The sequence below is a fragment of the Mobula hypostoma genome, chromosome 8 (assembly GCF_963921235.1).
Source record: "Mobula hypostoma chromosome 8, sMobHyp1.1, whole genome shotgun sequence".
Lineage (NCBI taxonomy): Eukaryota > Metazoa > Chordata > Chondrichthyes > Myliobatiformes > Myliobatidae > Mobula > Mobula hypostoma.
The window spans coordinates 127,251,252-127,277,576 of record NC_086104.1 but is presented as its reverse complement, the minus strand read 5'-3'; the positions used below and the strand labels follow the sequence as shown (position 1 = coordinate 127,277,576).

Here is a 26,325-nt window from a genome sequence, read left to right as displayed (position 1 = left end):
AGTGAAACATTCTTCTAACTGTACCTTTCTCAACAAAATCCCCATTGATTCTGACTGACTCACCAGTAGAACCAACTTTTCACTATCTAACCTTCAGTTGGAAACCTCTGCTGAACTTGTCTTCTACCTCCTCTGTGGGGAGGGCAGCAGTAAGTGAGGCTCCAACGTTACTCACTTTGGCACATTTTGTCATCGCTTAGGCGCAATATAAATATAGATGTGTGATCAAGCAAATTCCCACATTGAATGAAAACTTTGTCTGGTATTAGCAGCAGTTCAGAAACACGCTCCATAATTTGGTCCACTTACAGTCATCTCCCACTGGACCTGCTGAACACAGTGCAGGAGGGTCACGCTCCAAATCCTGGTACTCCTGAAGGACAATGAAAAACATACGTCAGCCAAGTCGACTGCATTGGCATGAAACTCTCAAGACTTCAGCAATATTTATTTGATGACCAAACTCCCACAAAAGCTGTTGCTTAACTTCTGGAGAAGCACAATTGAAACCATCCTGACCAACAGCGCCACAGTGGGGTATGCCAGCTGCACAGCCACTGAGTGACAAGACCTGCATCGCGTGGTGAAGGCAGCCCAGCGACTTGTCAGGATGGAGCTCCCAGGACTGGACACCATCTGTTCCAGCAAACTCAGGAGGAAAGCAATCAGCATAACCAAAGACACCACACTCCCCGGCCACTCCCTGTTTGACCTGCTGCCATCCAGCAAAAGGTTCAGGACACTAAAAACCACAACAAATAGACTGAGGAACAGCTTCTATCCCAGAGCTGCGGCCTCCATCACACCACTCCCACAGAACAATGACTGAAACTGTGAGCACACACGTGAACACACAAGGACTCAAATACTTGCACTAACGGCACTTTGTGCATTACTGTGATATTCTGGTGCTGCTGCAACTTATTTTCTACTACTTATCTATTTAATACTGTTTTTCTATTACTGTCTTGTTTTTATCTACCACTTTATTTAATTGCCTGAGAGGAAGACAAACAGAGTTTCATTGTACCTATGTATAATGAAAATAAAGATCATTCAATTCAATTCAAATTCGTACCAAAAGAGTTTCAAGGAGATATAAAATTTATGTACTATCAATTCTCCACATAAAATATAACCCTATCACAATTTGCTCTACACAAAGCCACAAACAGAGGGAGATCATACCCTCTATCAACGGGATAAAAGCTTTCTGTGCATGTTGAAATAAACCGTGGCCACTCATTAATACAAATATCAGCCAATCATGTAGCAGCAACTCAATGCGAAAAAGCATGGTCAAGAGCTTCAGTTGTCGTAAAGGCCAAATATCAGAAAGGGGGTGTGAGACAGAGTAGTTTGAGTATCTCAGAAATTGCTGATCTCCTGGGATTTTCACACACAGCAGTCTCTGTTTATAGAGAATGGTACAGAGGAACAAAAAATCATCCACTGCAGTTCTGTGGGCAAAAACACCTGAGAGGTCAGAGGAGAATGGCCAAGCTGATTTAAGCTGTTCAGAAGATGACAGTAACTCAAGTAACCACTCGTGACAACAATGGTGTACAGAAGAGCATATGTGAACGCACATGCTGAATCTTGAAGTGGATGGGCTACAGCAGCAGAAAGCTCTGAACAGACTCTAAGTGGCCACTTCATTAGGCACAGGAGGTACCTAATGTAGTGACTACGGAGTGTGTGCTGCCCAATATATCTGTGCTGCTTCTTTGAAAGGGTAACTCAATCAACGTCATTCCGCAGATCCACACCTCCCGACCCCAGACACTGCTCTTTCAGACATTCTTGCAATTACATTTTACCTTCAAGTGTTCAGCAAGTTCCCATTTGAAACGTTCTAGGAAATCTGCTCGCATTTTCAGATAGCACATTCGCGGTCACAATTGCCTAACAGACATTCCTTTGTACTGCCTTGACTCTTAAAAGCTAGGACGTAACGCTGAGGCCTTGTAAGGCATTCGTCAGACCGCACAGGGTATTGTGAGCAGCTTTGGGCCCCTTATCTGTACTGGCATTGGAGAGGATCCAGCAGGCTCACCAGCACAATTCTGGGAATGAAAGTGTTAACATACAGGGAGCGTTTGACGGCTCTGGGCCTGTACCCGCTGGAGTTCAGAAAAATGAAGCAGGGGGTGGGGGGAGAAGAGATCTAAATGAAGTCTATTGAATATTAAAAGGCCTAGCTTGAGTGCACATGGAGAGGAGGTTCCCTAGAATCTTGGACCAGAATGCACAGCCTCAGAATAGAAGGGTGTCTCTTTAGAACAGAGATGAAAAGGAGTTTCTTTAGCCAGAGGGTTGTGAATCTTGGAATTCACTGCCACAGATGGATGTGGAGGCAAGTCATTGCGTGTGTGTGTATATAGATATATATATATAAAAAATGAAAGCTGATAGGCTCTTGATTAGTAACAATGTCAAAGGTTATAGGGAGAAAGTAGGAGAATGGGGTTAAGCGGTATAATAAATCAGTCATGATTGAATGGCAGAGCAGACTCGAAAGGCCAAATGGAATAATTCTGCTCCTAGTCTTATCTTATTTCCTTGATTATCTCCCTCTTGCCAGACACCTACTCACAATTTTGATCCAGAGGGCAGCCCTCCACCTTGACCCAATCTCCCATCACTTGGTCCGTAATATTATATGCCATAAAACCATTTATTAATTAATTTATTAATTTAGAGGTACAGTGTAGAACAGGCCCTTCTGGCAATACCCAGCAACCCGTCTATTTAACCCTAGCCTAACCACAGGACAATTTACAATGATCAAGTAACCTACCAACCAATAAGCCTTTGGACTGTGGGAGCTAACCCACGTGTCCACAGGAAGAACATACAAACTCCTTACAGACAACACCAGGATTGAACTCCAAACTTCAACACCCAAATATTAGCTTTGCGCCAGCCGCTACATTACTGTAAGGAAATGATCACGTTTGATTTTAGCAGTACACCATATTACTGTAAATTTTCAATAGGCAAGGCCGCATCTGTGAACAAACTGTTAATGTTTCAGATCAATGATCTTTCTACAGAACTGGGAGATATCCAAGCAAATTAAATCTTAAAATGCAGAAATGATAAAGGAGAGAACAACGGAACGTTAGTGTCTGGATGGATGGGTAGAAATTCAATGAAAAAAGGACTGATAATAAGGGATGAGACAATGGAGAATAATAGGTCAGAAAGAGGCAGAATAATTGTCAGATCAAAAACAGAGCAGTAAGGATTATCAACACCTCCACCCCACCACCACTTCATCATTTCCTGTCAGGGTCACCCTTTATACAGACTCTCCTACACCTGCCATCACTTTATGGGCATACAATCAATGTATATAGGCTACCTTATGTATTAATACAGTACTATGCAAAAGTCTTCAGCCCATGTAAAAAAAAACTTCTGTAAAGTGAAGGTGCTTCCAAAAATAATGAAGAGTTCCTAAATATCAAAAGAATTACTACAAAGAGAAGTAAATAGTTAAAAAAAACTAAATCAAATAATTATTTGTTGTGACTACCCTTTGCCTTTAAAACTTTACCAATTCTCTTAAGATATACTATTGTGCAAGTTTACAAGAAAGTTGGCTGGTAGGTTGTTTCAAGCATCTTGGAGAACTTGCCACAGCTCTTCTGCAGACTTTGGCCGTCTCGCTTGCTCCTGTCTCTTCAGTCAATTCCAGACTGCCTCAATGAGTTGAGGTCAGGGCTCTGTGGAAGTCATATCATCCGTCGCAGAGCCCCTTGTTCCTCTTTTGGCTGAAAAGAAGAACAAACAATGATCCCAAACACACGGCCAACACAGGTCATTGTCGTCCTGCAGAAAGAAGTCTGGACTGAACAGATGCCTCCCTGATGGTACTGTGTGATGGATGAGGATCAGCTTGTACTTCTCAGCATTGAGGATTCCATTAATTCTGACCAGATCACAAACTCCATTTGCAGAAATGCAGTCCAAACCTGCGGGAAACCTCCGCTGTGCTTCACTGCTGGCTGCGGATACTCATCCATGTTGCACTCTCAAGCTCTTCTATGGACAAATTACTTCTTGTTTCAAATTTTAACTTGTCAGTCGAGAGCAGTTACTGCCTTGTTTAGCACCCCAGTCTTTGTGTCTATGTGCTCAGGTAAGTCCCCTAGCTTTGTTTCCACTTCGGAGGAATGTTTTTTTGGCAGCACCTCTTCCATGAAGACCACTTCTGACAAGACTTCTCCAGACTGTAAAAGGGTGTACTTGGGTTCCAGTGGTTTCTCTGAGCTCAAAGCTGATAGCAGTGCTGGAATTCTTCTGATTTAGAAGGGACGTTAGTTTGATGGATCGTTCATCTGCTGCCCTCAAGTTTCTGTGGCCAGCCATTGCGTTTCTTGTCCTCAACCTTGCCTGTTTCTTTGTGCTTCTTCAGAAGAACTTGGCCAGCACATCTTAAAACTCCTGTCTGCTGTGAAATTTCTGCTTGGGAGCCCCTGCTGAAGCAGGATGACCACCAGTGTCTTGTTGCTATGCTCACTCTTGCCATGGTGTAGGAATTGATGACTTGAAAGTTAAACTGTCACATCTGCCGCACCCTCACCCTCCAGTTTGGTTGTCCTTTGCCCAGTTTGATTCCTTCTACACTCGCTTCTGTTTCAGTAGAACCGTTTAGTTAATTCAACTCATTATGTCATTGATCATTGGCACCTGTTTGTTATCTTTATTTAATCATGCACTGGGCTAAATACCTACAAAGTAATCAAGTTTTTATTTGAAAAATGATTTATTATTTGATTTTATTACTTAATGTTGTTTTCTTTAATGAAATACAAAAATATCTCTGTAACATTTAATTCTTAGGAAAATGAAGGAAATCTAAAATTTGCCTTTTTCTATTGACACACTAATGCAGAAGACAAAATATAAACATCTGAAACAGAATTTATATAAAAATCTTGGGTGCCTAAGGCTTTTGCACAAGTGCTGTATTTATTGTGCTTTTTTTCTCATTGCATTCTTCATCTTAAGGTGTGTTTTTATATGCTGCACTGGATCTGGAGCAACAATTATTACATTCTCCTTTACATTTGCGGACTGGAAATGACATTAAACAATCTTTCTTGAGAAAATCCACAGATGCTGGAAATCAAAGTAACACACACAAAATGCTGGAAGAACTCAGCAGGCTGAGCAGTGTCTACGGAAATGAGTAAACAGTCCAAGTTTATAGGGACTGGACATCCATAGTGAAAATAAGATGACCAGGGCCAGGGAACTGGAGATCATTGAAAAGATCAAGTGCGTGTGAAGTGTCACGGATGTAGGTAGGAAGAGAAATGACCAGGTGGGAAGGAGTCAAGGTAGGCAGATATAAATTTGGTGGGGCAGGAACAAGCAAAAACAATTAGTCTGCCTGGACATGCAAGTTTATGGATCTTGGGAAGGAGGGAGAAACGGGAGGTGTGGGGTAAGGGAACAGTGAGGTTGGTGGCAGTGGATGGGAGGTCCCCAGAGTTAAAAAATCAGTGATGATGTGGGTGACAATGCCCTGATGCTCCTTGGCGGGGTTGTGTTCAAAGGGTAAGAGGAAGTGTCTGAGAATTGTTGCCTGGCTTCAGCAAAGTGGAGGTCAGTCTGCCAGTCTACTACACAACCCCCCTTGTCTGTGGGTTTGATGGTGCAGAGAGAGTGGAGAGCAGTGCATTCAGGAGTGAGGTTAGAATTGGAGAGAGAAATAGTAAAATTGAGATGGCTGATGTCTCGTTGGCAGTTAGCAATGAAAAGATCTAGAGCAGGCAAATAACCAGATCAGAGTGTTCAGGAAGAGGAGGAGGGTTGGAGATGGGAGAAGGGGTCATTGGTGTGGGCTAGAGTTCTTATCAAAGAAGTTGGCACAGAGACGGAGGTGGCAGAAGAAGAGCTCAGCATCATGGCAGGCACGGAACTCACTGAGGTGTGGGCACAGGGGGACAAAGATGTGGCCCCTGCTGAGGACAGAACATTCTGCCTCAGAGAGGAGAAGGTCAGAGAAATTGTGAAGACCCAGCATAGATGAGAGCAGGTATCAGAGGGGGAGGATGGCTGGGGTGTTCAGGGAAGGTGGGGTGGGAGAAAGATGGAGTCTCTGAGAACCCAGGAGACACAGAATGGCAGAGTGATGGTGGGGGAAGGGGAGACTGGGGTTTCAGCAGCAGCACGTAAAGACCCAGTCTGAAGGAGCTGTTGGTCAAGGTCCAGGCTGGAGTTGGAGGTGGCGCAATAGGCACTTTGAAGGTGTCCTGGGTCGTTGGAACCCTCATTGATAGCGGTGGAGTCTGGGTTCTGTGTCTGCCCAGGATTGTTAGAATTGTTGAGGTCGGCAGCAGGGCTCACAGCCTGCCGGCATTAGAGACAGCCGGTTCAGTGATCTGTACATGGGTAATCTTCCTATCCTTGCTGGACGTGAGAAAGGCGAAGAATCAGTGATTGACAACATGGATCCTACAGAGGATGAAGTATTGGACAGGTCCATTGCAGACGGTGGAGAGAGAACCCGGAGTTGTAAAAGTGACTGGGGCAGGCACACCAGGCACCTTCTCATGGCAGAAAGCGTAGCACGTAGAACGCGACAGGAGAAGCAGTCGATTGAATGTGATTAACCGGGGTCCCCAGTGGGTTTGAACTGAGAAGCTTGAAAACTGATCTGGAAGCCATGTGGCACAAATGGCAGCAAAGACACATTCCCAAGAAGGATACGCGGCTGTGGTAGCGGGTCTGGGTGAGCACATGGTCGAAGAGAGTTACACTGAACTCCTGTCGAAGGGAAGATTTGAACTTCTTCAGGGTAGGCATCTCCGGAAGAGACTTCACAGTGCAGCAGTCGAATCACAAACAACAGAAAGTCTGCAGATGCTGGAAATCGAAGCGATACACACAAAATGCCGGAGGAACTCAGCATGCCAGGCAGCATCTATAGAAAAGAGTAAACAGCTCGATGTTTCGGGCAGAGACCCTTCATTACGACTGGATAAAAAAGATTAGAAGTTAGAGTAAGAAGGTAGGGGGAGGAGAAGAAGTACAAGGTAGTACAGGTGCACATTCCTTTATCTGAAATTCTGAAACCAAAAAGCTCCGAAAACCGAAGTTTTTTTTCGCCAACAGCTGACGTCACTCAGGTGTGATGTGGCAGCACTAGCAGAGGCCACCAGACGTCAGATGTGGCTCAGCGCTCGTACTGGTTACACGTGCATTTGCTGTTCGCTGCATTTTGTGTTCACTGTTGACTTTGTGTTTAATTTCACTGTGAAAATGTCAAAAAGAGCTGCAGATACACCTATGGGAAACAATGAGAAAAAGAGAAGGAATATTCTCTATCAATAATTCAGAAAGTAGAGTTATTGGAATCACTGAGAGCGGTACGCGTAAAGGAGGGGGGCTTGCTGTTCTGGTAAACAACAGATGGTGCAATCCTGGTCATATTACGATCAAGGAACGTGTTTGTAGCCCAGATATTGAACTTTTTGCTGTTGGACTCCGGCCATATTATTTGCCAAGGGAAATTTCGCAACAATTGTGGTCGTTGTGTACATCCCTCCCTCTGCCAACCCAACGTCGGCGTGTAACATCATTTACACCGTCATAGCCAGATTACAAACCCAGCACCCGAGTGCCCTCATTACCATCTCGGGTGACTTCAACCATGGCTAGAACACTGCCCAACTTCACGCAGTATGTGAGCTGTACAACCAGAGGGGAGAGGACTCTGGATTTGATGTACGCTAATGTTAAGGATGCATACAGCTCCTCTCCCCTCCCCCCATTGGGAAGGTCAGATCACAACCTGGTGCATCTAAAACCCTGCTACGTGCCTCTGGTGAAGAGTAAACCTGCAACCTCGAGGACAGTGAGGAAATGGTCAGAGGAGGCTTATGAGGCGCTCCAGGGTTGTTTTGAGGTGACAGACTGGCAGGCACTCTGTGAGCCACGTGGAGAGAATATTGATGGGCTCACAGAGTGCATCACTGATTACATCAACTTCTGTATGGACTGCAATGTTCCGACAAGAACTGTCCTTTGTTATTCAAATAACAAGCCATGGGTAACAAAGGACATTAAGGACATCCTGAACGCTAAAAAGAGGGTGTTTAGAGATGGAAATAGGGAGGAGCTGAGGGCAATACAGAGGGACCTGAAAGCCAGGATCAGGGAGGCTAAAGACAGGTATAGGAGGAAGTTTGAGTGGAAACTCCAGCAGCACAACATGAGACATCTGGAGTGGGAGGAGGACCATCACTGGGTTCCGGCAAACTAGAAATAGAGCAGCTGAAGGCAGTGTGGACAGAGCCAATGAACTTAACCTGTTCTTTAACAGATTTGACACTGTGGCCCCTGCCCATCCCCCACGAGTCATCTGTTGTCGGCCCCCAACCAATACATATTCCACTCTCCCCTCCTACCCCTCCTCACAGTCCCCCACCCTGCTCTCATGACTATACCCCTTCTCCACACGAAACCACCACGGTGGGCTTCACAGCTGAAACGTCTCAACCCAAGCAAGGCTGCAAGAACCGGATGGTGTCAGTACCAGGGTGCTCAAAGCCTGTGCCCCTCAGTTATGTGGAGTACTCCTGCATGTCTTCAACCTGAGCCTGAGGCTCCAGAGGGTTCCTGTGCTGTGGAAGACGTCCTGCCTCATCCCTGTGCTGAAGACGCCGCGCCCCATCGGCCTCAATGACTACAGACTGGTGGCATTGACCTCCCACATCATGAAGACCCTGGAGAGACTTGTTCTGGAGCTGCTCCGGCCTATGGTCAGGCCACACTTAGATCCCCTCCAGTTCGCCTACCAGCCCCGACTAGGAGTTGAGTATGCCATCGTCTACCTGCTGAACTGTGTCTACGCCCACCTGGACAAGCTAGCCAGCACTGTGAGGGTCATGTTTTTTGACTTCTCCAGTGCGTTCAACACCATCTGCCCTGCTCTGCTGGGGGAGAAGCTGATAGCGATGCAGGTGGATGCTTTCCTGGTGTCATGGATTCTTGATTACCTGACTGGCAGACCACAGTACGTGTGCTTGCAACACTGTGTGTCTGACAGAGTGATCAGCAGCACTGGGGCTCCAGAGGGTACTGTCTTGTCTCCCTTTCTCTTCACCATTTACAACTCGGACTTCAACTACTGCATAGAGTCTTGTCATCTTCAGAAGTTTTCTGATGACTCTGCCATAGTTGGATGCATCAGCAGGGGAGATGAGGCTGAGTACAGGGCTACGGTGGGAAACTTTGTCACATAGTGTGAGCAGAATTATCTGCAGCTCAATATGAAAAAGGCTAAGGAGCTGGTGGTAGACCTGAGGAGAGCTAAGGTACCGGTGACCCCTGTTTCCATCCAGGGGGTCAGTGTGGACATGGTGGAGGATTACAAATACCTGGGGATACAAATTGACAATAAACTGGACTGGTCAAAGAACATTGAGGCTGTCTACAAGATGGGTCAGAGCCATCTCTATTTCCTGAGGAGACTGAGGTCCTTTAACATCTGCTGGACGATGCTGAGGATGTTCTACGAGTCTGTGCTGGCCAGTGCAATCATGTTTGCTGTTATGTGCTGGGGCAGCAGGCTGAGGGTAGCAGACACCAACAGAATCAACAAACTCATTCGTAAGGCCAGTGATGTTGTGGGGATGGAACTGGACTCTCTGACGGTGGTGTCTGAAAAGAGGATGCTGTCCAAGTTGCATGCCATCTTGCACAATGTCTCCCATCCACTACATAAGGTACTGGTTGGGCACAGGAGTACATTCACCCAGGGACTCATTCCACCGAGATGCAACACTGAGTATACTATTTATGGTTTTATTACTATTTATTATTTATGGTGCAACTGTAACAAAAACCAATTTCCCCCAGGATCAATAAAGTATGACTATGACTACTATGACTATCGCAGAAGCTTGATTGTGGTGTGTCTGTGCAGCGTCTTACTGAAGAAAATAGTGTCGGAACTACCACTGTATATGATTTAAATAAACAGAAAGACAAGTTACTGAAGTTTTATAGTGACAGTGACGTTCTACATTTATTCCAATAAGTCATTTACCATATGTTTCATTCGGTTCGTTTGAAGCTGTAATATTTTTATGTTTTATTGGAAGTTTTTGTTGGAAATAAAATGTCTTGTCATTAAACCCTAAACAATACAGTATAACAATTATTTACATAGCATTTACATTGTATTAGGTATTATAAGTAATCTAGAGACGATTTAAAGTATACAGGAGGATGTGCGTAGGTTTGGTGCACCACTGGGTCCTAAACTCCCCCGCACTGAGACAGGTTAAATAAGGGACTTGAGCATACATGTTTTTTGGTGTCGGGGGGGGGGGGGTGCTGAAATCCAAAAACTCTGAATTCCGAAATGCAACTGGCCCCAAGGATTTCGGGTAAGGGACTGTGGACCTGTAGGTGATAGGTGAAACCAGGAGAAGGGAGGGGTTGAAGTTAAGAGCTAGGAAGTCGATAGGTGGAAGAGATAAAGGGCTGTAGAAGGGGAAGCTGATAGGAGAGGACAGAGGCCATGGAAGAAGGGGAAGGGGTAGAGCACCAGAGGGAGGTGATGGGCAGGTAAGGAGATAAGGTGAGAGAGAGAAATGAGAATGAGTAATGGTGAAGGGGGGAAGGGGGAGGGGTGCAGTTACCAGAAGTTCGAGAATTTGATGTCATGCCATCAGGTTGGAGGCTACCCAGACGGAAAACAGGGTTCTACTCCTCGAATCTGACTGTGGTCTCATCACAGCAGTAGAGGAGGCCATGGACTGACATGTTAGAATGGGAAACAGAATTGTAATGGGTGACCACCGGGAGATCCTGCTTTTCAGGTGTAGGTAATCAGCAAAGCAGGCTCCCAATCTATGTGGGGTCTCACCAATATACAGTAGATGTAGAAATACACAAACCTGAATTGCAGAGTAAAGAACCACTCTAGTTCAATCAGTCACAGCCAACACACTTCTTCCCAGACAACTGCAGGGGTATCACACTACCCTCTGACTTTCTCCCCTACCACCATTCAAGGCCCCTCCCAAAAAACTCTCCAGGTAAAAAAGTCATTGACTTGCACTTTTCCCCACCAGCTTTCGCTGCCCACAATGTGGTTTCCTCTACAATGGAGGAACTAAACAATCAGCCCACAACAGCAACCGCAAGCTTCCGTTCCCTGTCACTAATTTCAATCCCACTCTGGCCTCTGTATTTAACCTCCTACAGTGCTGCAGCGCAATTCAACACAACTCACACCTACCTGCAAGCTTCTGGACTTCATTTCATACATTCGCAGCAAGCAGTTGTTTCCTTTATTACCTAATAATTTATTCTACATTTAAGTTACACCTCCTCCAGACCTATTTTCTGCTATTTACCAATCCCTCTCTCACACTGCACTATCACCCGTCTGTCAACTGATTGCTTCTGTTTTTCTTCCGATTATAGATAAACCATTGACAATATTTAAAGTGGAAGTTGATGGGTTCTTGATCAGTAAGGGCATCAGAGGTTAGGGGGAGAAAGCAGGAGAATAGGTTTGAGGGAGATAATAAATCAGCCATGATGACATGATGGAGGAGACTCGATGGGCCAAGTGGCCTAATTCTGACTCCTACGTCTTATGGTTTTATAATCTGAAATCTTCTAACTTTTCTCAGGTGGAAGCTCATGGAATCTTAAAAACTTGCCGCTTCTGTCCTCCCAGATGCTGACTGGCCTGCTGTGTTGTCAGTAATTTGTCTTCTTTCAGAGTATCTATGGTAGAGTGAAGAGCACAAAATTCCTTGGTGTGCACACAATGGACCACTATCCTAGACCCACAACGCCTCCTCTTGAATCAAGACAAGACAGCAGCGTCTGCAGTTTCCAAAGAGATTCAGACGTGCAAGTCTCCCCGCCCCCATTCAAACAACTTTGCACAGGAGCACCATCGAGACTGTCCCGTTTCGCTGGATCACCATGTGGTACAGAAGCTGCAAGGCACCAGACCGCAAGACCCTACAGAGGACAGTAAAAGCCAGCAAGAGGATCAGCAGGATCCGCTTCCCCCATGTGTGACATTTACCAGGAGTGCTGTCCATGAAGGGCTCAAAGCATTGTTGAGGGGCCCTACCATCTATCCCATAATCACTTTGACCCACTACCGTCAGGAAGTAGTTACAAGAGCATCAGGACTAGGATTGGCAAACTGTGCAACAGCTTCTTCCCTCAGGCTGTGAGGCTAATGAATACCCTGCCACCACTGAGGTCTCGTCACTAGGACAGCCAGCTGTTTACTGCTGCTGTAGCGTGTACTGTTTACATGTGCTGTATTCTACATGCACTTTGAATTGTGTTTTATTAACTGACTTGTGGTAATATTTTGTTTTATGTGATGTGTGTGATGTGTTTTGTGGGTGCACTGTGTTTCATTTGGTTGTATATATGTACAGTCAGATGACAATAAACTTGAACCACATTGTTTTCCCAAAACAACCTGCAGCCTTTTACTGCATGAACACATCCTCTGCTCAAGATAACTACTGATGTAATTCATGTGAAAGCACGTGTTGTAGGGAGCTGGTAAATATTTCTGAAACCGTCAGCTACTTTTTGTAAGGATTTACCTTTTGCACTTCTTTTGGCAAAACAACTTCTTTTGGTGAACTAATAAGATTTTTGTGTTCACAATTTGCAGCTTAACATAAAAAGACACTTTATTTAAAACAAAACAGGTCTCTGTCCTTCATAATGCAGTGCACCGATCTAGAACTGCAATGCACAAAGTAATTTCTGCAGGCTGTTTAAGGCCATAAGACACAGGAGCAGAATTTGGCCATTCGACCCACTGAGTCTGCTCTGCCATTCCATCATGGCTGAATTATTATCCCCCTCAAGCCCTTCTCCCCATAACCTTTGACGCCCTTACTAATCGAGAACCTATCATCCTCTGTCTAAATATCCCCTGTGACCTGGCATCCACAGCTGTCTGTGGCAATGACTTCCACAGAATCCACCATCCTCTGGCTAAAGCAATGATAAGAGAAAGGATATTAGAAACAGACATTTAAGCAGTGTGACTATTGATTTGAGTTGACTAATATTTAACTCTCATCCAAGTTTAAAACCTCTCAAACAAAAAGTGGTTGTGTGGTGCAAGCTGACATGTCGGTATAGTCTCACCTGGGAAATGCTGGAGGCCTCTCGGGCTTGTCAGCTTTCAGTGGCAACTCTCACTGCACAACCAAAGAGTACACTGGCCCATCACCTCATCCATACAGTAACTAATTAGTCTCTCACCCTCAGTCTGCAGTTCCTTTCTCCAACTATTTATCCTGTTACTATTTCAGGTCTACCACTATACTAGTATTCATCACCCTTTTATGTTGAGCACCTTTGCTCCGTATGCAACAAGCGGGATATCCTGGTGTCCAAACTTTTCATTCCAATCCCAATTTCTATTCTGCCCCATGGCCTCCCCTACTGCCCACAATGAGGCCACACACAGGTTGGAGGAGCAACACCTCATATTCTGTCTGGGACAGCATGAGCATCAACTTCTCTTAACATCTGGTAATTTCTCTCCATTCCCCCATCTCTTTTTCTATTCCCCATTCTGGTTATTCTTTCACCCCTTCTCTTCTCCTTACCTGCCCATCACCTCCTTTTGGTGCCCCTCTTCTTTCCCTTTCTCCCATGGTCCACTGTCCTCTATCAGATTCCTTTTTCTTTAGCCCTTTAGCTCTTCCACCCATCACCTCCCAGCTTCTCGTATCATTCCCCCTTCCCTACACACCTACTTTCCCCCTCACCTGGCTTCACCTGCCAGCTTGTACTCCTTTCCCCTGCCCCCATCTTCTTTTTCTGGCTTCTGCCCCTTGTTTTCCAGTCCTGATGAGTCTTGGCCCAGAACGGAGACTGTTTATTCCCCTCCATAGATGCTGCCTGACCTGCTGAGTTCCTCCAGCATTTTGTGTGCATTACTCTATTAGGCAACGTACTTTAGATCTTAACTACAGCCAAGCTTTTGTAGCTCTTTTGCCAACCTCCTTTGACTGGTTACTGCCCCTATAAACCCACTGAAACCCATGACAATATCAAACTCTGTTCACAGCAATTCCACCACTGGTCCAAGAAGAACACTCAATTTCTCTTTTATTGAATTAACATCTGAGTTGTTGGTGATGGACCAAATCCAGCATTAATTACCCATATCCAACTATCTTTCATTCCTCTATACATAATTGCTTCTGAGATTAGGTTGGTTTGCCTCCCTGAAGCACTAGTTTAGTTCATTGTTATAGTGGTGATTTACAAAACAGAACATAGAGCAGTACAGCACAATACAGGCCCTTTGGCCCATGACATTATGCCAACCTTCTTAACTATCCCAAGAGCAATCAAACCCTTCTCTCTCATATAGCCTATTTTTATATCATCCATATGCCTATCTAAGAGTCTCTTAAATATCCCTAATGTACCTGCCTCTGCCACCAACAATGTTCCATGTACTCACCACTCTGTATAAAAATAATTACCTCTGACAGCCCTCCACCCATACTTCCTTTGAATCATCTTAAAATTATGCAACTGATGACTTACTGGGCCAGTTTGAGGTCTGAAGTCACAGTCAAACCACAAAAATGATAAACTGCCTTCGCTAAAAGTACTTCATTTCAACTTGTGGCTTTTTCTGTTTTTAAAGCAGAACACCCTGCAGCTAACCAACAATAATTTTGAGCATTTGTGTGTAACTCTTGACAGCTCTCTGTACCGCAAGCAAGGGTGGTTCATTATTAAATTCAGCTTGGGAGCAAAGCATAGACGCCACGAGGAGACAAAACTCACGTTTCTGGGTGCTTAATCCAGTTCTGGATTTGCACGCTTATATTTCCTATGCAACTGTCCCTCTCCATCTTACTTCCCTTGTTTCTGATTCCCCTCTGCATTATCAAGATAACATCTGTCAAGGTGTGTTGGCCTTCAGTAGTCGGGGGACTGAGTTCAAGAGCTGCAAGGTCAAACCCTGGTTAGAACTCACTTGGAATACTGTGTTCAATTCTGTTCACCTAATGATAGGAGGACATGGAAACTTTAGGGAGGGTGCACAGGAGATTTACCAGGATGCTGCCTGGATTAGAGAACAGACCTTTTGAGAAAAAGGTTGAACGAGCGTAGGGCTCTTCTCTTTGGAGTGATGGAGGATGAGAGGCAACTATATCTAGAGATGTAGAAGATGATAAGAGGTATAGGTCGAATGGACTGTTACTGGGGGTTATAGTTTGAAGGTGATTGGAGTAAAGTATAAGGGGGATATCAAAGGCAAGTTATTTTACATAGAGTGGTGAGTACCATGGAACCCAGGGGTGGTGTTAGATACATGAGGGACATTTAAACAGACTCTTGGCACACGGATGATAGGAAAATGGAAGGCTGTGTGGGAGGGAAAGGTAACATTGATCTTATACAGTAGGTTAAAGGGCTGGCACAACATGATGGTCTGAAGGGTCTGTATGTGCTGTGCTGGTTCTGTTTATGATTTGCTGCTCCACTGTGAAGTCTCTTCAAGGCACGCCACCCCACCCCAAAGAAATTTAAATCTTACTTTCTGCATTCCTCCAGCACCTTGATTTGCTCAAGATTTCCAGCATCTGCAGAATATATGTTTATGATTTGTCATACTCTGCCCCTCTTGCTTCATGCTACTCTCAACCTCAAGTATGGCACTGCGGTATGCAACTGCCCCTACTGTGGAACACACAGCGCTCACTGTTGGTAACATAAAACAATACAGCACAGCACAGGCCTAACCTACTCCAAGATCAATCTAACCCTTCCCTCCGTCTTTCATCCATATGCCTATGCAAGAGTCTCTTAAATGTCCCAATGTATCTGCTTCTATCACCAACCCTGGCAGTGTGTTCCATGCATGTAAAGAACCTACCTCTGCCATATCCCCAATACTTTGCTCCACTCACCTTAAAATTATGCCCCCTTGTATTAGCCATTTCCACCCTGAGGAAAAGTCTCAGCTATCCACTTGATCTATGCCTCTTATCATCTTGTACACCTCCCATCACATCAACCCCCCCCCCAGCTTGCTCAAACCTTTCCTCATAAGACGTGCTTTCTAATCCAACCAGCATCCTGGTGTATCTTCTCTGCACCCTCTCTGAAGCTTCCAAATCCTTCGAGGCTTTGGAGGATTTAGACCACTCCAAGTGCGGTCTAACCAGAGTTTAAGAGAGTTGCAAAATTACCTTGCTGCTCTTGAACTCAATCCCCTGAACACATGAAGGCCACCACATATGTCTTCTTAGCCATCCTGTCAACTTGCTCAGCAACTTTGAGGGCTCGAAGGATGTGGAGCCCAAAATAAGCAGCAGGATTCAAAAACACAAGCATAACCATTCCACGCTGGGTTGGGAGCTGGCCCCTCCCATTGATACTGCCCTCCAGTGTTTGCTCAGTGGAAGGCAGGCTAGATTGCATTTGTCTCTAGCTGCACTAGCACGAGAGGAGAACCGCTGTAGGCTTGTTCTTGCAGAAACATGGCTCCAGATTAACATCCATACAGGCCAAGACACACAGAGACTTAGGCTATTTTTTTTTGTAACTATGTTTTTCTGCTATCATAATTATATGTGCTGGGTACAACTGTTGGTACTGTGTTTTGCACTTTAGCCCCAGAGGAATGCTGTATTCATGTCTATGGTTGAATAGCAATTAAACTTGAACTTGAGGTAATATGACCATGCAACTGTGGAGCAAGAGACCATTCGGAATAGAGCAGTGGGAGGTAATATGGTGGGGGTGAGAACTACAGCACAAAAATAGACCCTTTGGCTCATCTTGTCCATGCCAAACTATTATTCTGCCAAGTCCCACCAACCTGCACCTGGACCATCGCCCTCCATACCCCTCCTATCCATGTACCTATCCCAATTTCTCTTAAATGTTGAAATCTGTCCTGTATCCGCCACTTCTGCCAGCAGCTCATTCTACACTCTCACTAAACACTGAGTGAAGAAGCTCCCTTTCATGGTCCCCTTAAATATTTAATCTTTCACCTCTTGTTCTAGTCTCATCCAACCTCAGTGAAATAAAGCTTGCTTGCATTCACTATCAAATCAGCGGGGTTTGTGCTGGGCAGCCGACAAATGATGCCTGTTGGTCACAACATACAATGTGGTCACAAGGGAGCTCCACTGTTCTCTGCAGCTGCAAGTTCAAATCCTTAAGGCTGCATTGCTTCTACTGTACAGTCCACAGGGCTGGATACTGGGGTATCTCTTGGGAAGATGTAGCTGACACTCGTTAATGCCGAAAAGTAATTCTGTGAGAAACCCCTGGATTACTACTCGAATCATCTGCAAACCAGCACAGCATCAGAGCAGAGGTGAAAGTGTCTCCCAGAGAGTGAAAGGGAAAGAGGTTTTGAATTGTAAGACATTGACACCAAGAAAGAGGAGACTGTCCTGTGGAATTGTTTAGGCTGGACATATCAGGTAACTAGAGATGTCTTTAAGATTTTAGACTAGAGGTGACGGTGGGGTGGGGGGGGAACGGGTTGAGAGACTATGGTTATGGTGCAATGCAGCAAAATGAGAATGATAAAGTGTGACAGGGACAGAGCAGATAATGGACAAGGAAGCATCAGCAAATGGAGCTATAACAGTAACACTAACATTGAACGTTCTGAATTTGTGAAACATTCAAAATAGGACAGATTAATTAATGGCTCACAGCAATACATATGGGTTTGCTTTAGTAGCAGAGCTGTGATTGGATCCATTGGCCGGGAGATTAAGTAGCTATATCATTGTTTGGAACATGTATCACAGCTGCAGAGTGGCACCTCATTCATGCGTCCTGCACACTTCACTGACTGGTGATTTTAAACACAAGAGATTCTGCAGAAGAACTCAGCAAGTCGGGCAGCATCCATGAAGAGAAATAAACAGTTGAAATGTGGACTGCTTATTCCTTTCCAAAGATGCTACATGACTTGCTGAGTTCCTGTGTTAGTCGTTGATTAATAACCCAGCTTGTCTGTGATAGTTTAGAGAGGGAGAGGGAGGACTTTGACATTACGGAATGCATGGGAATATAATCCAGATGATGGCCCATAACACCCACGGGATACCCAGGCTTGCATTGTCAAACCTATTGGTCTACCAATATCTTTTAATGGTGATGCAACTCAACACGGAAGGTGTGAAAATGAAACTTTGTTCACACAATGGAGACGTATTCTGGCAACTACGGCCTTCAACACTTGGCCAGCCTAATCTGTGCTGCTCCAACCAATTTATTCTTGCTGATGGACATTAAAGGCTCATTTTGTGGACTGCTTTAATTTCAGTTGTTGGAACATGGAACAGTACAGGCCTTTTGGCCAACAATATTGTACTGACTTTTTAACCGACTCTCAGAGCAATCTAACCCTTCCCTTGTGCATAACCCTCCCTTTTTCTATCACCCGCGTGCCCATCTAAGAGTTTCTTAAATGCCTACGATGTATCCGTCGTTCTTTGGTTCTTGAAAACTTTAGATTATTAGATTAGATTAAATTATGAGGACTCTTTTATTGTCATTTAGTAATGCATGCATTAAGAAATGATACAATATTCCTCCGGTGTGATATCACAAAAAAAAACACAGGACAGACCAAGACTGAAAAACTAACAAAACCACATAATTATAACATATAGTTACAACAGTGCAACAACACCATAACTTGATGAAGAACAGTCCATGGCACAGTAAAAAAGTTCAAAGTTTCTCAGAAGTCCTACATCTCACACAAACTTTGTATAACATGGAAGAGTATCAATTCACCTTCTGAGGAAGGAGGGTATATGGTTATATTTGCCCATGTGTGAACTGATGATGCCACAAGATCTGGAATATTGAAAAGCCCACTCCTTCCAGCCCATTTTCCAAAGTACCATCTCAAGTGGGACAGTCCTGAGAGCGAGGCAAAGATTATGACTGAGTCTGGCATGTAGTCTGTAAACCACAAAGTTCTAAGTACTAACAAGTCAGGCTGCTGTTTGCTGGCGAGCTCTCTGAGTTTAGGTATGTGGCAAGGGTACCTTTACTTCAGGAATTCAGCTGAGCCAACTGTATGTGAAGTTCATTAGTCAAGCAAGCCAGGGATAAATTAGATAATACAACACAAAAATGCAGTAAGGAAAAAGCAAAAAACAGATTGAAATGCCTGACTGGTAGACAAATAATAAGGTGCTAACAACCAAAGGAAGCATAATGACGGCCATAAACAATGTTTAATGTATACAGGGGACAAAGGCGTTGTGAGTTATCTTAAGGATATGAGATGAGGAGAGACTGAGAGGAAGCTCAGTAACAGTAAAACTCTGAAGTTTTGGATAGTCAGGAGCTTAATTAAGCAAAGGAACAATGTGAATTAGAAGGGCAGAGTTACACAGATCAGAGTTTGAATTCACAACACTAGACTAGGTTGACAACTCTGAACATGTGAGCACCGTGCAGCAAGTGGGACTGGAGAAAAAGAGTATCTGGGCTGGTTTGGTACCACAAACCTAGAACCCCGAGTTCTGAACTCAATACAATTTGATAGCCCAGTCTTACTGAGGAAGATCGCAAGTGGTTCTCTATCTGTTTTGTTTTACTGTTGTTGACCACAATCACTTCACCATTTCCTTATACTGCCTGGGCTGGAAGCAGCTTCTCTATACCCTGCCTGCACTCCTTTATCAATGCCAGCTTAAACACCCATATACGTCTCCCTGACCCTCTTGATGCACTGTTTTTATACAACCAAAAGTATTTTTAACATTCTTTTCTCCAGTGACGTCACCTCAGATGGTTCTGGATGAGTTCAGGATTTCTTAACTCAAGATTAACAAATAAAAGCAACACACACAAAATGCTGGAGGAACTCAGCAAGGTCAGGCAGCATCTATGGAGATGAATAAACCATTGATGTTTCTGGCCGAGAGGCTTCCTCAGGACAAATAGATGGGTTATTTATTATGTCAAGTTTCAGTCCGACTCATTCTTCTTTTAATACCAAATTACTTATTTAACTTTGCTCACTATTGTGGCGAGACAGTGTTGAAACATAAGATTTATTATCAAATTGCAAGGAACAGTAGAATCAGAGTATGGGAAATTTTAGAAACTTTGAAGGATGATTCAGAAGTTTATAAATAGGGGAACAGAATGCGAATAAGACAACCAAAGAATACAGAAGTACTGATTTTTAAAGAGATAGAAAATGGTAAAGGACTGTCCCATCAGAGGATTTAATGAAGATGGAATGATAGATGTTTTGTGCGATGATAGTTGACCACATAAGAAGTAAAAGAGGTTCGACAGAATTTAAAAGATCACAAGAGGGTGAAAGAGGTAGACAACTCACGAGATTACGACTGAGAATCTCTGAGGGTAGGGATGGGAGAAATGAAGCGGGGATGTGGGTGAATGGGGAAAGACATTGAGGAGGGGGTAGCGGGCGATGGGACGGGGAGGAGACCGGCGGGTGTTTGCGGTACCCAGGGGCAGTAGTTATGAGCTGTATCCAGAAACAGGGAGGGGAAGGCGGAGGGTATGTGCAGTATCCAGGGAGTGGTGGGCCAGGGACCGCTGGAGGCGGTGGACCACCCCGAGGCTGTGCGGCTCCAGGCCCGGATAGCCCGACATGCCTCGCAACTGAGGAAGTGGGGGGCCTAAGCCGCGCCGCGCCCCACGCCTCCATCGCTTACCTTCTGGATCCGCCTCAGCGCCATCCCCCGCCGGCGCCACCGCTCACTCGGCTCCGCGCTCGCCCCGCCGCCCGCAGGCGCGCAAGCGCACTGCAGGCCGGCGCAGGCGCGAGCGCGGGCACGGCGAGGGGCGCAGCCGGCTGCGCAGGCGCGAGGACCACCGCCGCCGCCGACGCGCTGCCCCCTCACCTTCGCCTCCCTGGCATCTGAACTAAAGCACTTCGGTAGCACCCTGCACTGTGCCAGAGAAACTGTTGCTGTAATAACCATAACATGCTGGAAATACTCATCAAGCTGGCCAGAGACTGGAGGGTGAAGATCCGATGTCAGGGAGATTGCCAGTCCGGGGCTAAGGACCAGAGGCCCGGAGGCAGCCTGTCCTTGTGTTGGAGGCCTGTGTTATCTTGAATTGTTCTGTTGCTGTTGTTATTGATGCTTGCGCTGTTCTACTGAACATGCTGGGTATGCAGTGTTGGAATGTGTGGCAACACCAGCACATCTTTGGGCTAACACACTTCACTGTATGTTTCGATGTACATGTAACAAAGCTAATGTTTAATGTTATTGAATCTTGCTTTTTAATCCAAGTGAATTTCTTCTTTCAACCATGACAAATATTACTGATTTTTACAAAATCTTAAACTGTTTCTATGTAGACTTGTTTATGTTCCAAATTTTTATGTTAACATGTAGAAATGGCAACTTTAAATCTAGTATTCACCCTTGGAGGTTTTCACGGCACATCATCAAAATCGCCATCTCTACCGTGAAGCATGGTGGCGGCTGCATCATGCTGTGGGGATGCTTCACTGCAGCAGGCCCTGGAAGGCTTGTGGAGGTAGAGAGTAAAATGAATGCAGCAAAATACAGGGAGATGTTGATGCAGTCTGCAAGAGAACTGCGACTTCGGAGAAGATTTGTTTTCCAGCAAGACAATGACCCCAAGCTTAAAGCCAAAGCTACACAGGGATGGGTTAAAAACAATAAAGTTAATATCCTGGAGTTGCTAAGTCAGAGTCCAGACCTCAATCCAATTGAGAATTTCTGGCTGGACTTGGAAAGGGCTGTTCATTCATGATCCCTATGCAATCTGACAGGTTGAGCAGTTTTGTAAAGAAGAATGGGGAAAAAATGCAATGTCCAGATGTGCAAAGCTGATAGAAACCTATCCACACAGACTCAAGGCTGTAATTGCTGCCAAAGGTGCATCTACTAAATACTGACTTGAAGGGGGTGGGTAATTACGCAATCAATTATTTTGTGTTTAATATATGTAATAAATTTAGATCACTTTGTAGAAATTTGTTTTTACTTTGACACCATAGTATCTTTTCTGTTGATTGATGTCAAAGGAGCCAAATTAAATCCTGTGATTCAATGTTGTGAAACAATAAAACATGAAAACTTCCGGGGGGGGGGTGAATACTTTTTATAGGCACTGTAATAAATTCGTCCCAGGGTACTTAGATGGAGCATAATCAGGCAATATTTGGCACCAGGCCAAAGAAGCATGAAGACAAGACTAAAATATTTAGCAATCCTCTGACAATTTACAGGCACCACACACCGCACTAACTTTCAGTTTCATTTGCAAGAGGAAGATCCCTCCGGTGTCTGAATGAACACATCTATCATCCAACAACTACAGTTCTTTATCACGTTGGTGCTTGTGGTCCCCTGCTCCGTAGCAAGTTTATGGCATATCGCTCCACAATGGTCACACTGCATAACTCAGTTGAAACAAACCCTCCTACACTGCGACTGGAGTCTTGCAGACCACTGCTCCAACGTTTGTCTCTACCACCCTTCCAGGCAGAGTTCTGGAGCCCAACAACCCAAAGCATTCATTGTTTCACTCTTTAATGGTGTTTTCTGATCCAGGTGTTCTATAATTTCATTTACAACTTGAGTCTCATTTTCACAAAATTTGTGTACAGGTTGACAAGAGGCATAGATCGAGTGGACAGCCAGAGATCCCCCCCCCCCCGGAGTAGAAATGACTAACATCAGGGGGTATAATTTTAGAGTGATCCAAGAAAAAAATAGGCGGGGAGTGTCAGAGGTAGGCTTAATACACAGAAAAGGGTGAGTGCACAGAACACACTGCCAGAGGTAGTGGTCAAGGCTGTTACATTAGGGACATTTAGGAGTAACACGCACCCAAAATGCATATGGAGGAAAGAAAAATAAAGAGCTATGTAGGAGGGGAGAGTTGAATTAATCTTAGAGTAGGTCAGCACAACATGGTAGGCTGAAGGGTCTGTACTGTTGTTATGCTCCATGTTCATTCCTGTTTATCAATGAGGGAAATAGATAGTTGGTATGAAAAGAGTGGGCCAGAGGGTCTGTTTCTGTTCCAGATAAGGGGGAAAAAATGCCAATCCCTCTCCCATTGCTCCTTAAGGGAAACCAGTTCCTCCTCTTCACATAGCTCCTAACTTCTTGAGAAGGCCTCCTCTCAATCAAATAAAACACTTAACATGCGATTTTTCCACATAGTTGAAGTTGTCCAGTCTTGACAACATAAATCCCCTCTGTAGCTTCCCCAGTGCAGTTATGTTTCCTGTAACATGGTGAGGTAATTTTCAAACCATTGTTAGCTAGCAATGAGATACATTCTAGCTCACACATTCCAAGGGAGGATTGTGTATGTCATTTTAATCACACTTAAAATCTACAATGACTACACTTTAATCATACTTCATCTGTGCAGAGGGAAACAATTAATGTTTTGAACCTATAAACTTACATCAGTATGACGATAATTTAGACAATCAATCATGTTTTAAGTTGCAGAGGGACAAAATTAACATAAAAATTCACAAATAATTGCTTTATTCTGCAACATATCACCCTCAAAATCTTTACAACTTAAAACAGGCTTGATTTCTATCTCAGGCTGGCCCGAGTTTACGCTTTATCATAGATGCTGCCTGGCCTGCTGAGCTTCACCAGGCTCAGATTTCCAGCATCTACAGATTTTCTCTTGTTTGTGATTTCTAATTTTCCCTAGTTCTGATGATAGTTTACTGATTTGAAACTTTCACTATTTGCTGTCCACGGGTTGCTGAGTAAATGTTTTGATTCAAAATGCTAGCTCTCCCTTGCTGCCAGAACAATGGATATCATTATTCTCTCCTGTCAACAATATTTTCATTTCCTGGAGTATCCGATATTATCATATCCAGCAAGCCCTGCATCCCCTGTAACCAGGAGAGACCACCCCACAGCCTCAAACCAGTGCACAACTCTTGGATAATCAGATCAGACTCAGTGGACAAAGGGCTCGTTTCTACATTCTGTGAATATAACTGATTACACAGGTAGCCAGGACATCCACTATACCCAGCACAACCCAACGTGAGTAATGGATTGCAGAGAGCTGGACAGCAGACCCAACCTCGCTTCCCTATTGCACTGGCCTGGCTGCAAAAAGATCAGGGGTGGCTTCAGACATCAAGGGCTCATTCCTAGTTATGAGAGCTTTGTGATTTCAACGTGGGTGTACTCTCCAAATTATTTCGCAAACAATTTCAGTTTGGGCTTAAATTTAAAAACATTTGATCACCTACAACTGGAGATTGCATGCCTGGGCCCAAATTGCCCACCACTGCTGTGCTCACCCTCATAGCCCCCACCAATTCTCTCACCCCTTTCCCCTGCCACCCCTCACCTGCAGCCACACCACTCTGTGCCCCTCCCCTCTTAACTTTCCTTGCAGTCCCCCATCAGGTCCTGCTGAGGGGTCTCAGCCCAAAAGGTTAACTGTTTATTCCCTGCTGAGTTCCTCCAGCAATTTGTGTTATTCCTGTCCCTTCCCCTCCCTTTCAACCCCCTTACTCTCTCACCCCTACACCTTCCCCCTTCCACCCACTCTTCTCTTCCCCCAGCACCCAAAACCCCTCAGTCCTTCCACTCTCTCTCAGCCCCCTTCCCTGCACCCTCAGTCCCCTTACTCCCTCACCTCTTCCCCGCACTCTCAGCCCCCTTACTCCCTCACCCCTTCCCCACACACTCAGTCCTCATACTCCTTCACCCCTTCCCTGCACTCTGTCCCCTTAGCCCTCATCCCTTCCCCTGAGCCCCCTTATCCCTCACCCCTATCCCTCCCTCTGCCCCCTCACCCCTTCTCCTCCTCCTTGATCCCTCCCCCCAGCACCCAGAACCCCTCAACCCTTCCACTCCCTTTTCCTCAGCCCCCTTCCCTCCAAGCCCCTTCCTTCCTCACCCCTTCCCCGCATTCTCAGTCTCCTTACCCCCTCATCCCTTCCCCTCTGGGCCTCCTTAATCCCTCGCCCCCTACCCCTCCTATCAGCCCCCTTGCCCCTTCCACTCCTGCTTAGCTCCTTCCTCATCCCACCCACTCTCAACTATTTCCCTTCCTCCTCTTCTTCAGCACCCAGAACACCTCACCCCTTCCACTCCCTTTCAGCCCCATCCTTCCTTCTTTCCCCTCAGCCCCTTCCTCACCCCTTCCCCTCACTCTCAGCCCCATCCCTTCCCTCAACCCCCCATCTCCCTCAATCCTTCCCCTTCGCTCCTCTGCCCACCCCCTCAGCCCCTTCGTCCCTCCTCCCCACCCCATCAATCCCTCCTCCCCACCCCATCAATCCCTCCGTCCACCCTCAGCCCCACCGTCCCCCCCACCCACCCCCTCAGCCCCACCGCCCAGCCCCCACTTTTACTCCTCCACTCTTGACTCGGGGGTCACGCCCCACTCCCCGTGCGGGGATTAACTTCCCCGCCCACAGCAGCCGCTCCAGACCCGGTACGGATGTTCGGGAGAAGTAGACCGGGCCGGGCCCCGACCGCTCGCTTTCTCCCCCCTCCCCGACCCCGTTTACCTTGAGGATCCGCCTCTTCGCCATCCCCGTCCGGCCGTCAGCCCCCGCCTCGCCGCACAGCGCGCTGACGTCACTGACGGCTGAGCAGCCGCCACGCGCCTACGTCACTGGCAGCTTTAAACGCCACGATGCGCTGACGTCACCGACTATCCGGAAGTCAAACGGAGAAGGGGAGGCTCGCTGTCTTTCTGGACAAGTCTTGCTGTTCACTCACAATTCAAGATTGTTTCATGTACACAAGTGTAAGGACAACGAAATAATTGTAACTCAGGATTCGATGGAACACCAAAGATAAAGAATACAATAATAATAAAAAACGCGCAATAAATGTAAATACATAAGATAGCTTGTATACACAGATTGATTGTATGTCTGTAAAATGACGCCAGGCCGTACTGACCGGAAATAAAGAAGCGGTGGGTTAATAGGTGGGGGGTGTTGAACTGTTTATGAGACTAGTGGCCCTAGCATGGATGCTTTGTAGTCTGTTCCCTGGCGGGAGTGGGACAACCGTCCATGAACAGGGTGTGTCACTTGCCTTTTCCCTGCACCTTCCTGTATGGATGGCCTTGATGGCCTTCAGGCTGGTGCCAGTGATGCGTTGGACAGCCTTGCGGACTCTTCCTGTCCACTGCAGTGCGCTTTTCTTGCCAGTGCAGCTTGTCAGGATGCTCTCCCTGTTGCGTGAGTGTGGATGTCCATAGTCCAGCTCTCGTCAGCCTCCTCAGAAATATTCGGGC

General features: G+C 45.6%; 1 protein-coding gene across 2 annotated transcripts in view; it reads right to left on the bottom strand.

Annotated features, from left to right (window-relative positions):
• Nucleotides 1-25,663, bottom strand: part of LOC134350916 (ubiquitin-conjugating enzyme E2 D4-like) — a 32,319-nt gene extending 6,656 nt beyond the window's left edge. The window contains exons 1-2 of one of the 2 annotated variants that reach the window (XM_063056753.1): nucleotides 25,586-25,663; nucleotides 310-373 (exon numbers count right to left, since the gene is read on the bottom strand). In XM_063056753.1, coding sequence (XP_062912823.1) covers nucleotides 310-373; nucleotides 25,586-25,609 — 88 coding nt within the window. In that variant the 5' untranslated portion in view covers nucleotides 25,610-25,663. Of the gene's footprint in view, nucleotides 1-309; nucleotides 374-20,741; nucleotides 21,493-25,585 lie in introns of those variants that run through there. The other variant, XM_063056752.1, reaches the window with a different exon arrangement.
• Between the last annotated feature and the right edge of the window lie 662 nt (nucleotides 25,664-26,325).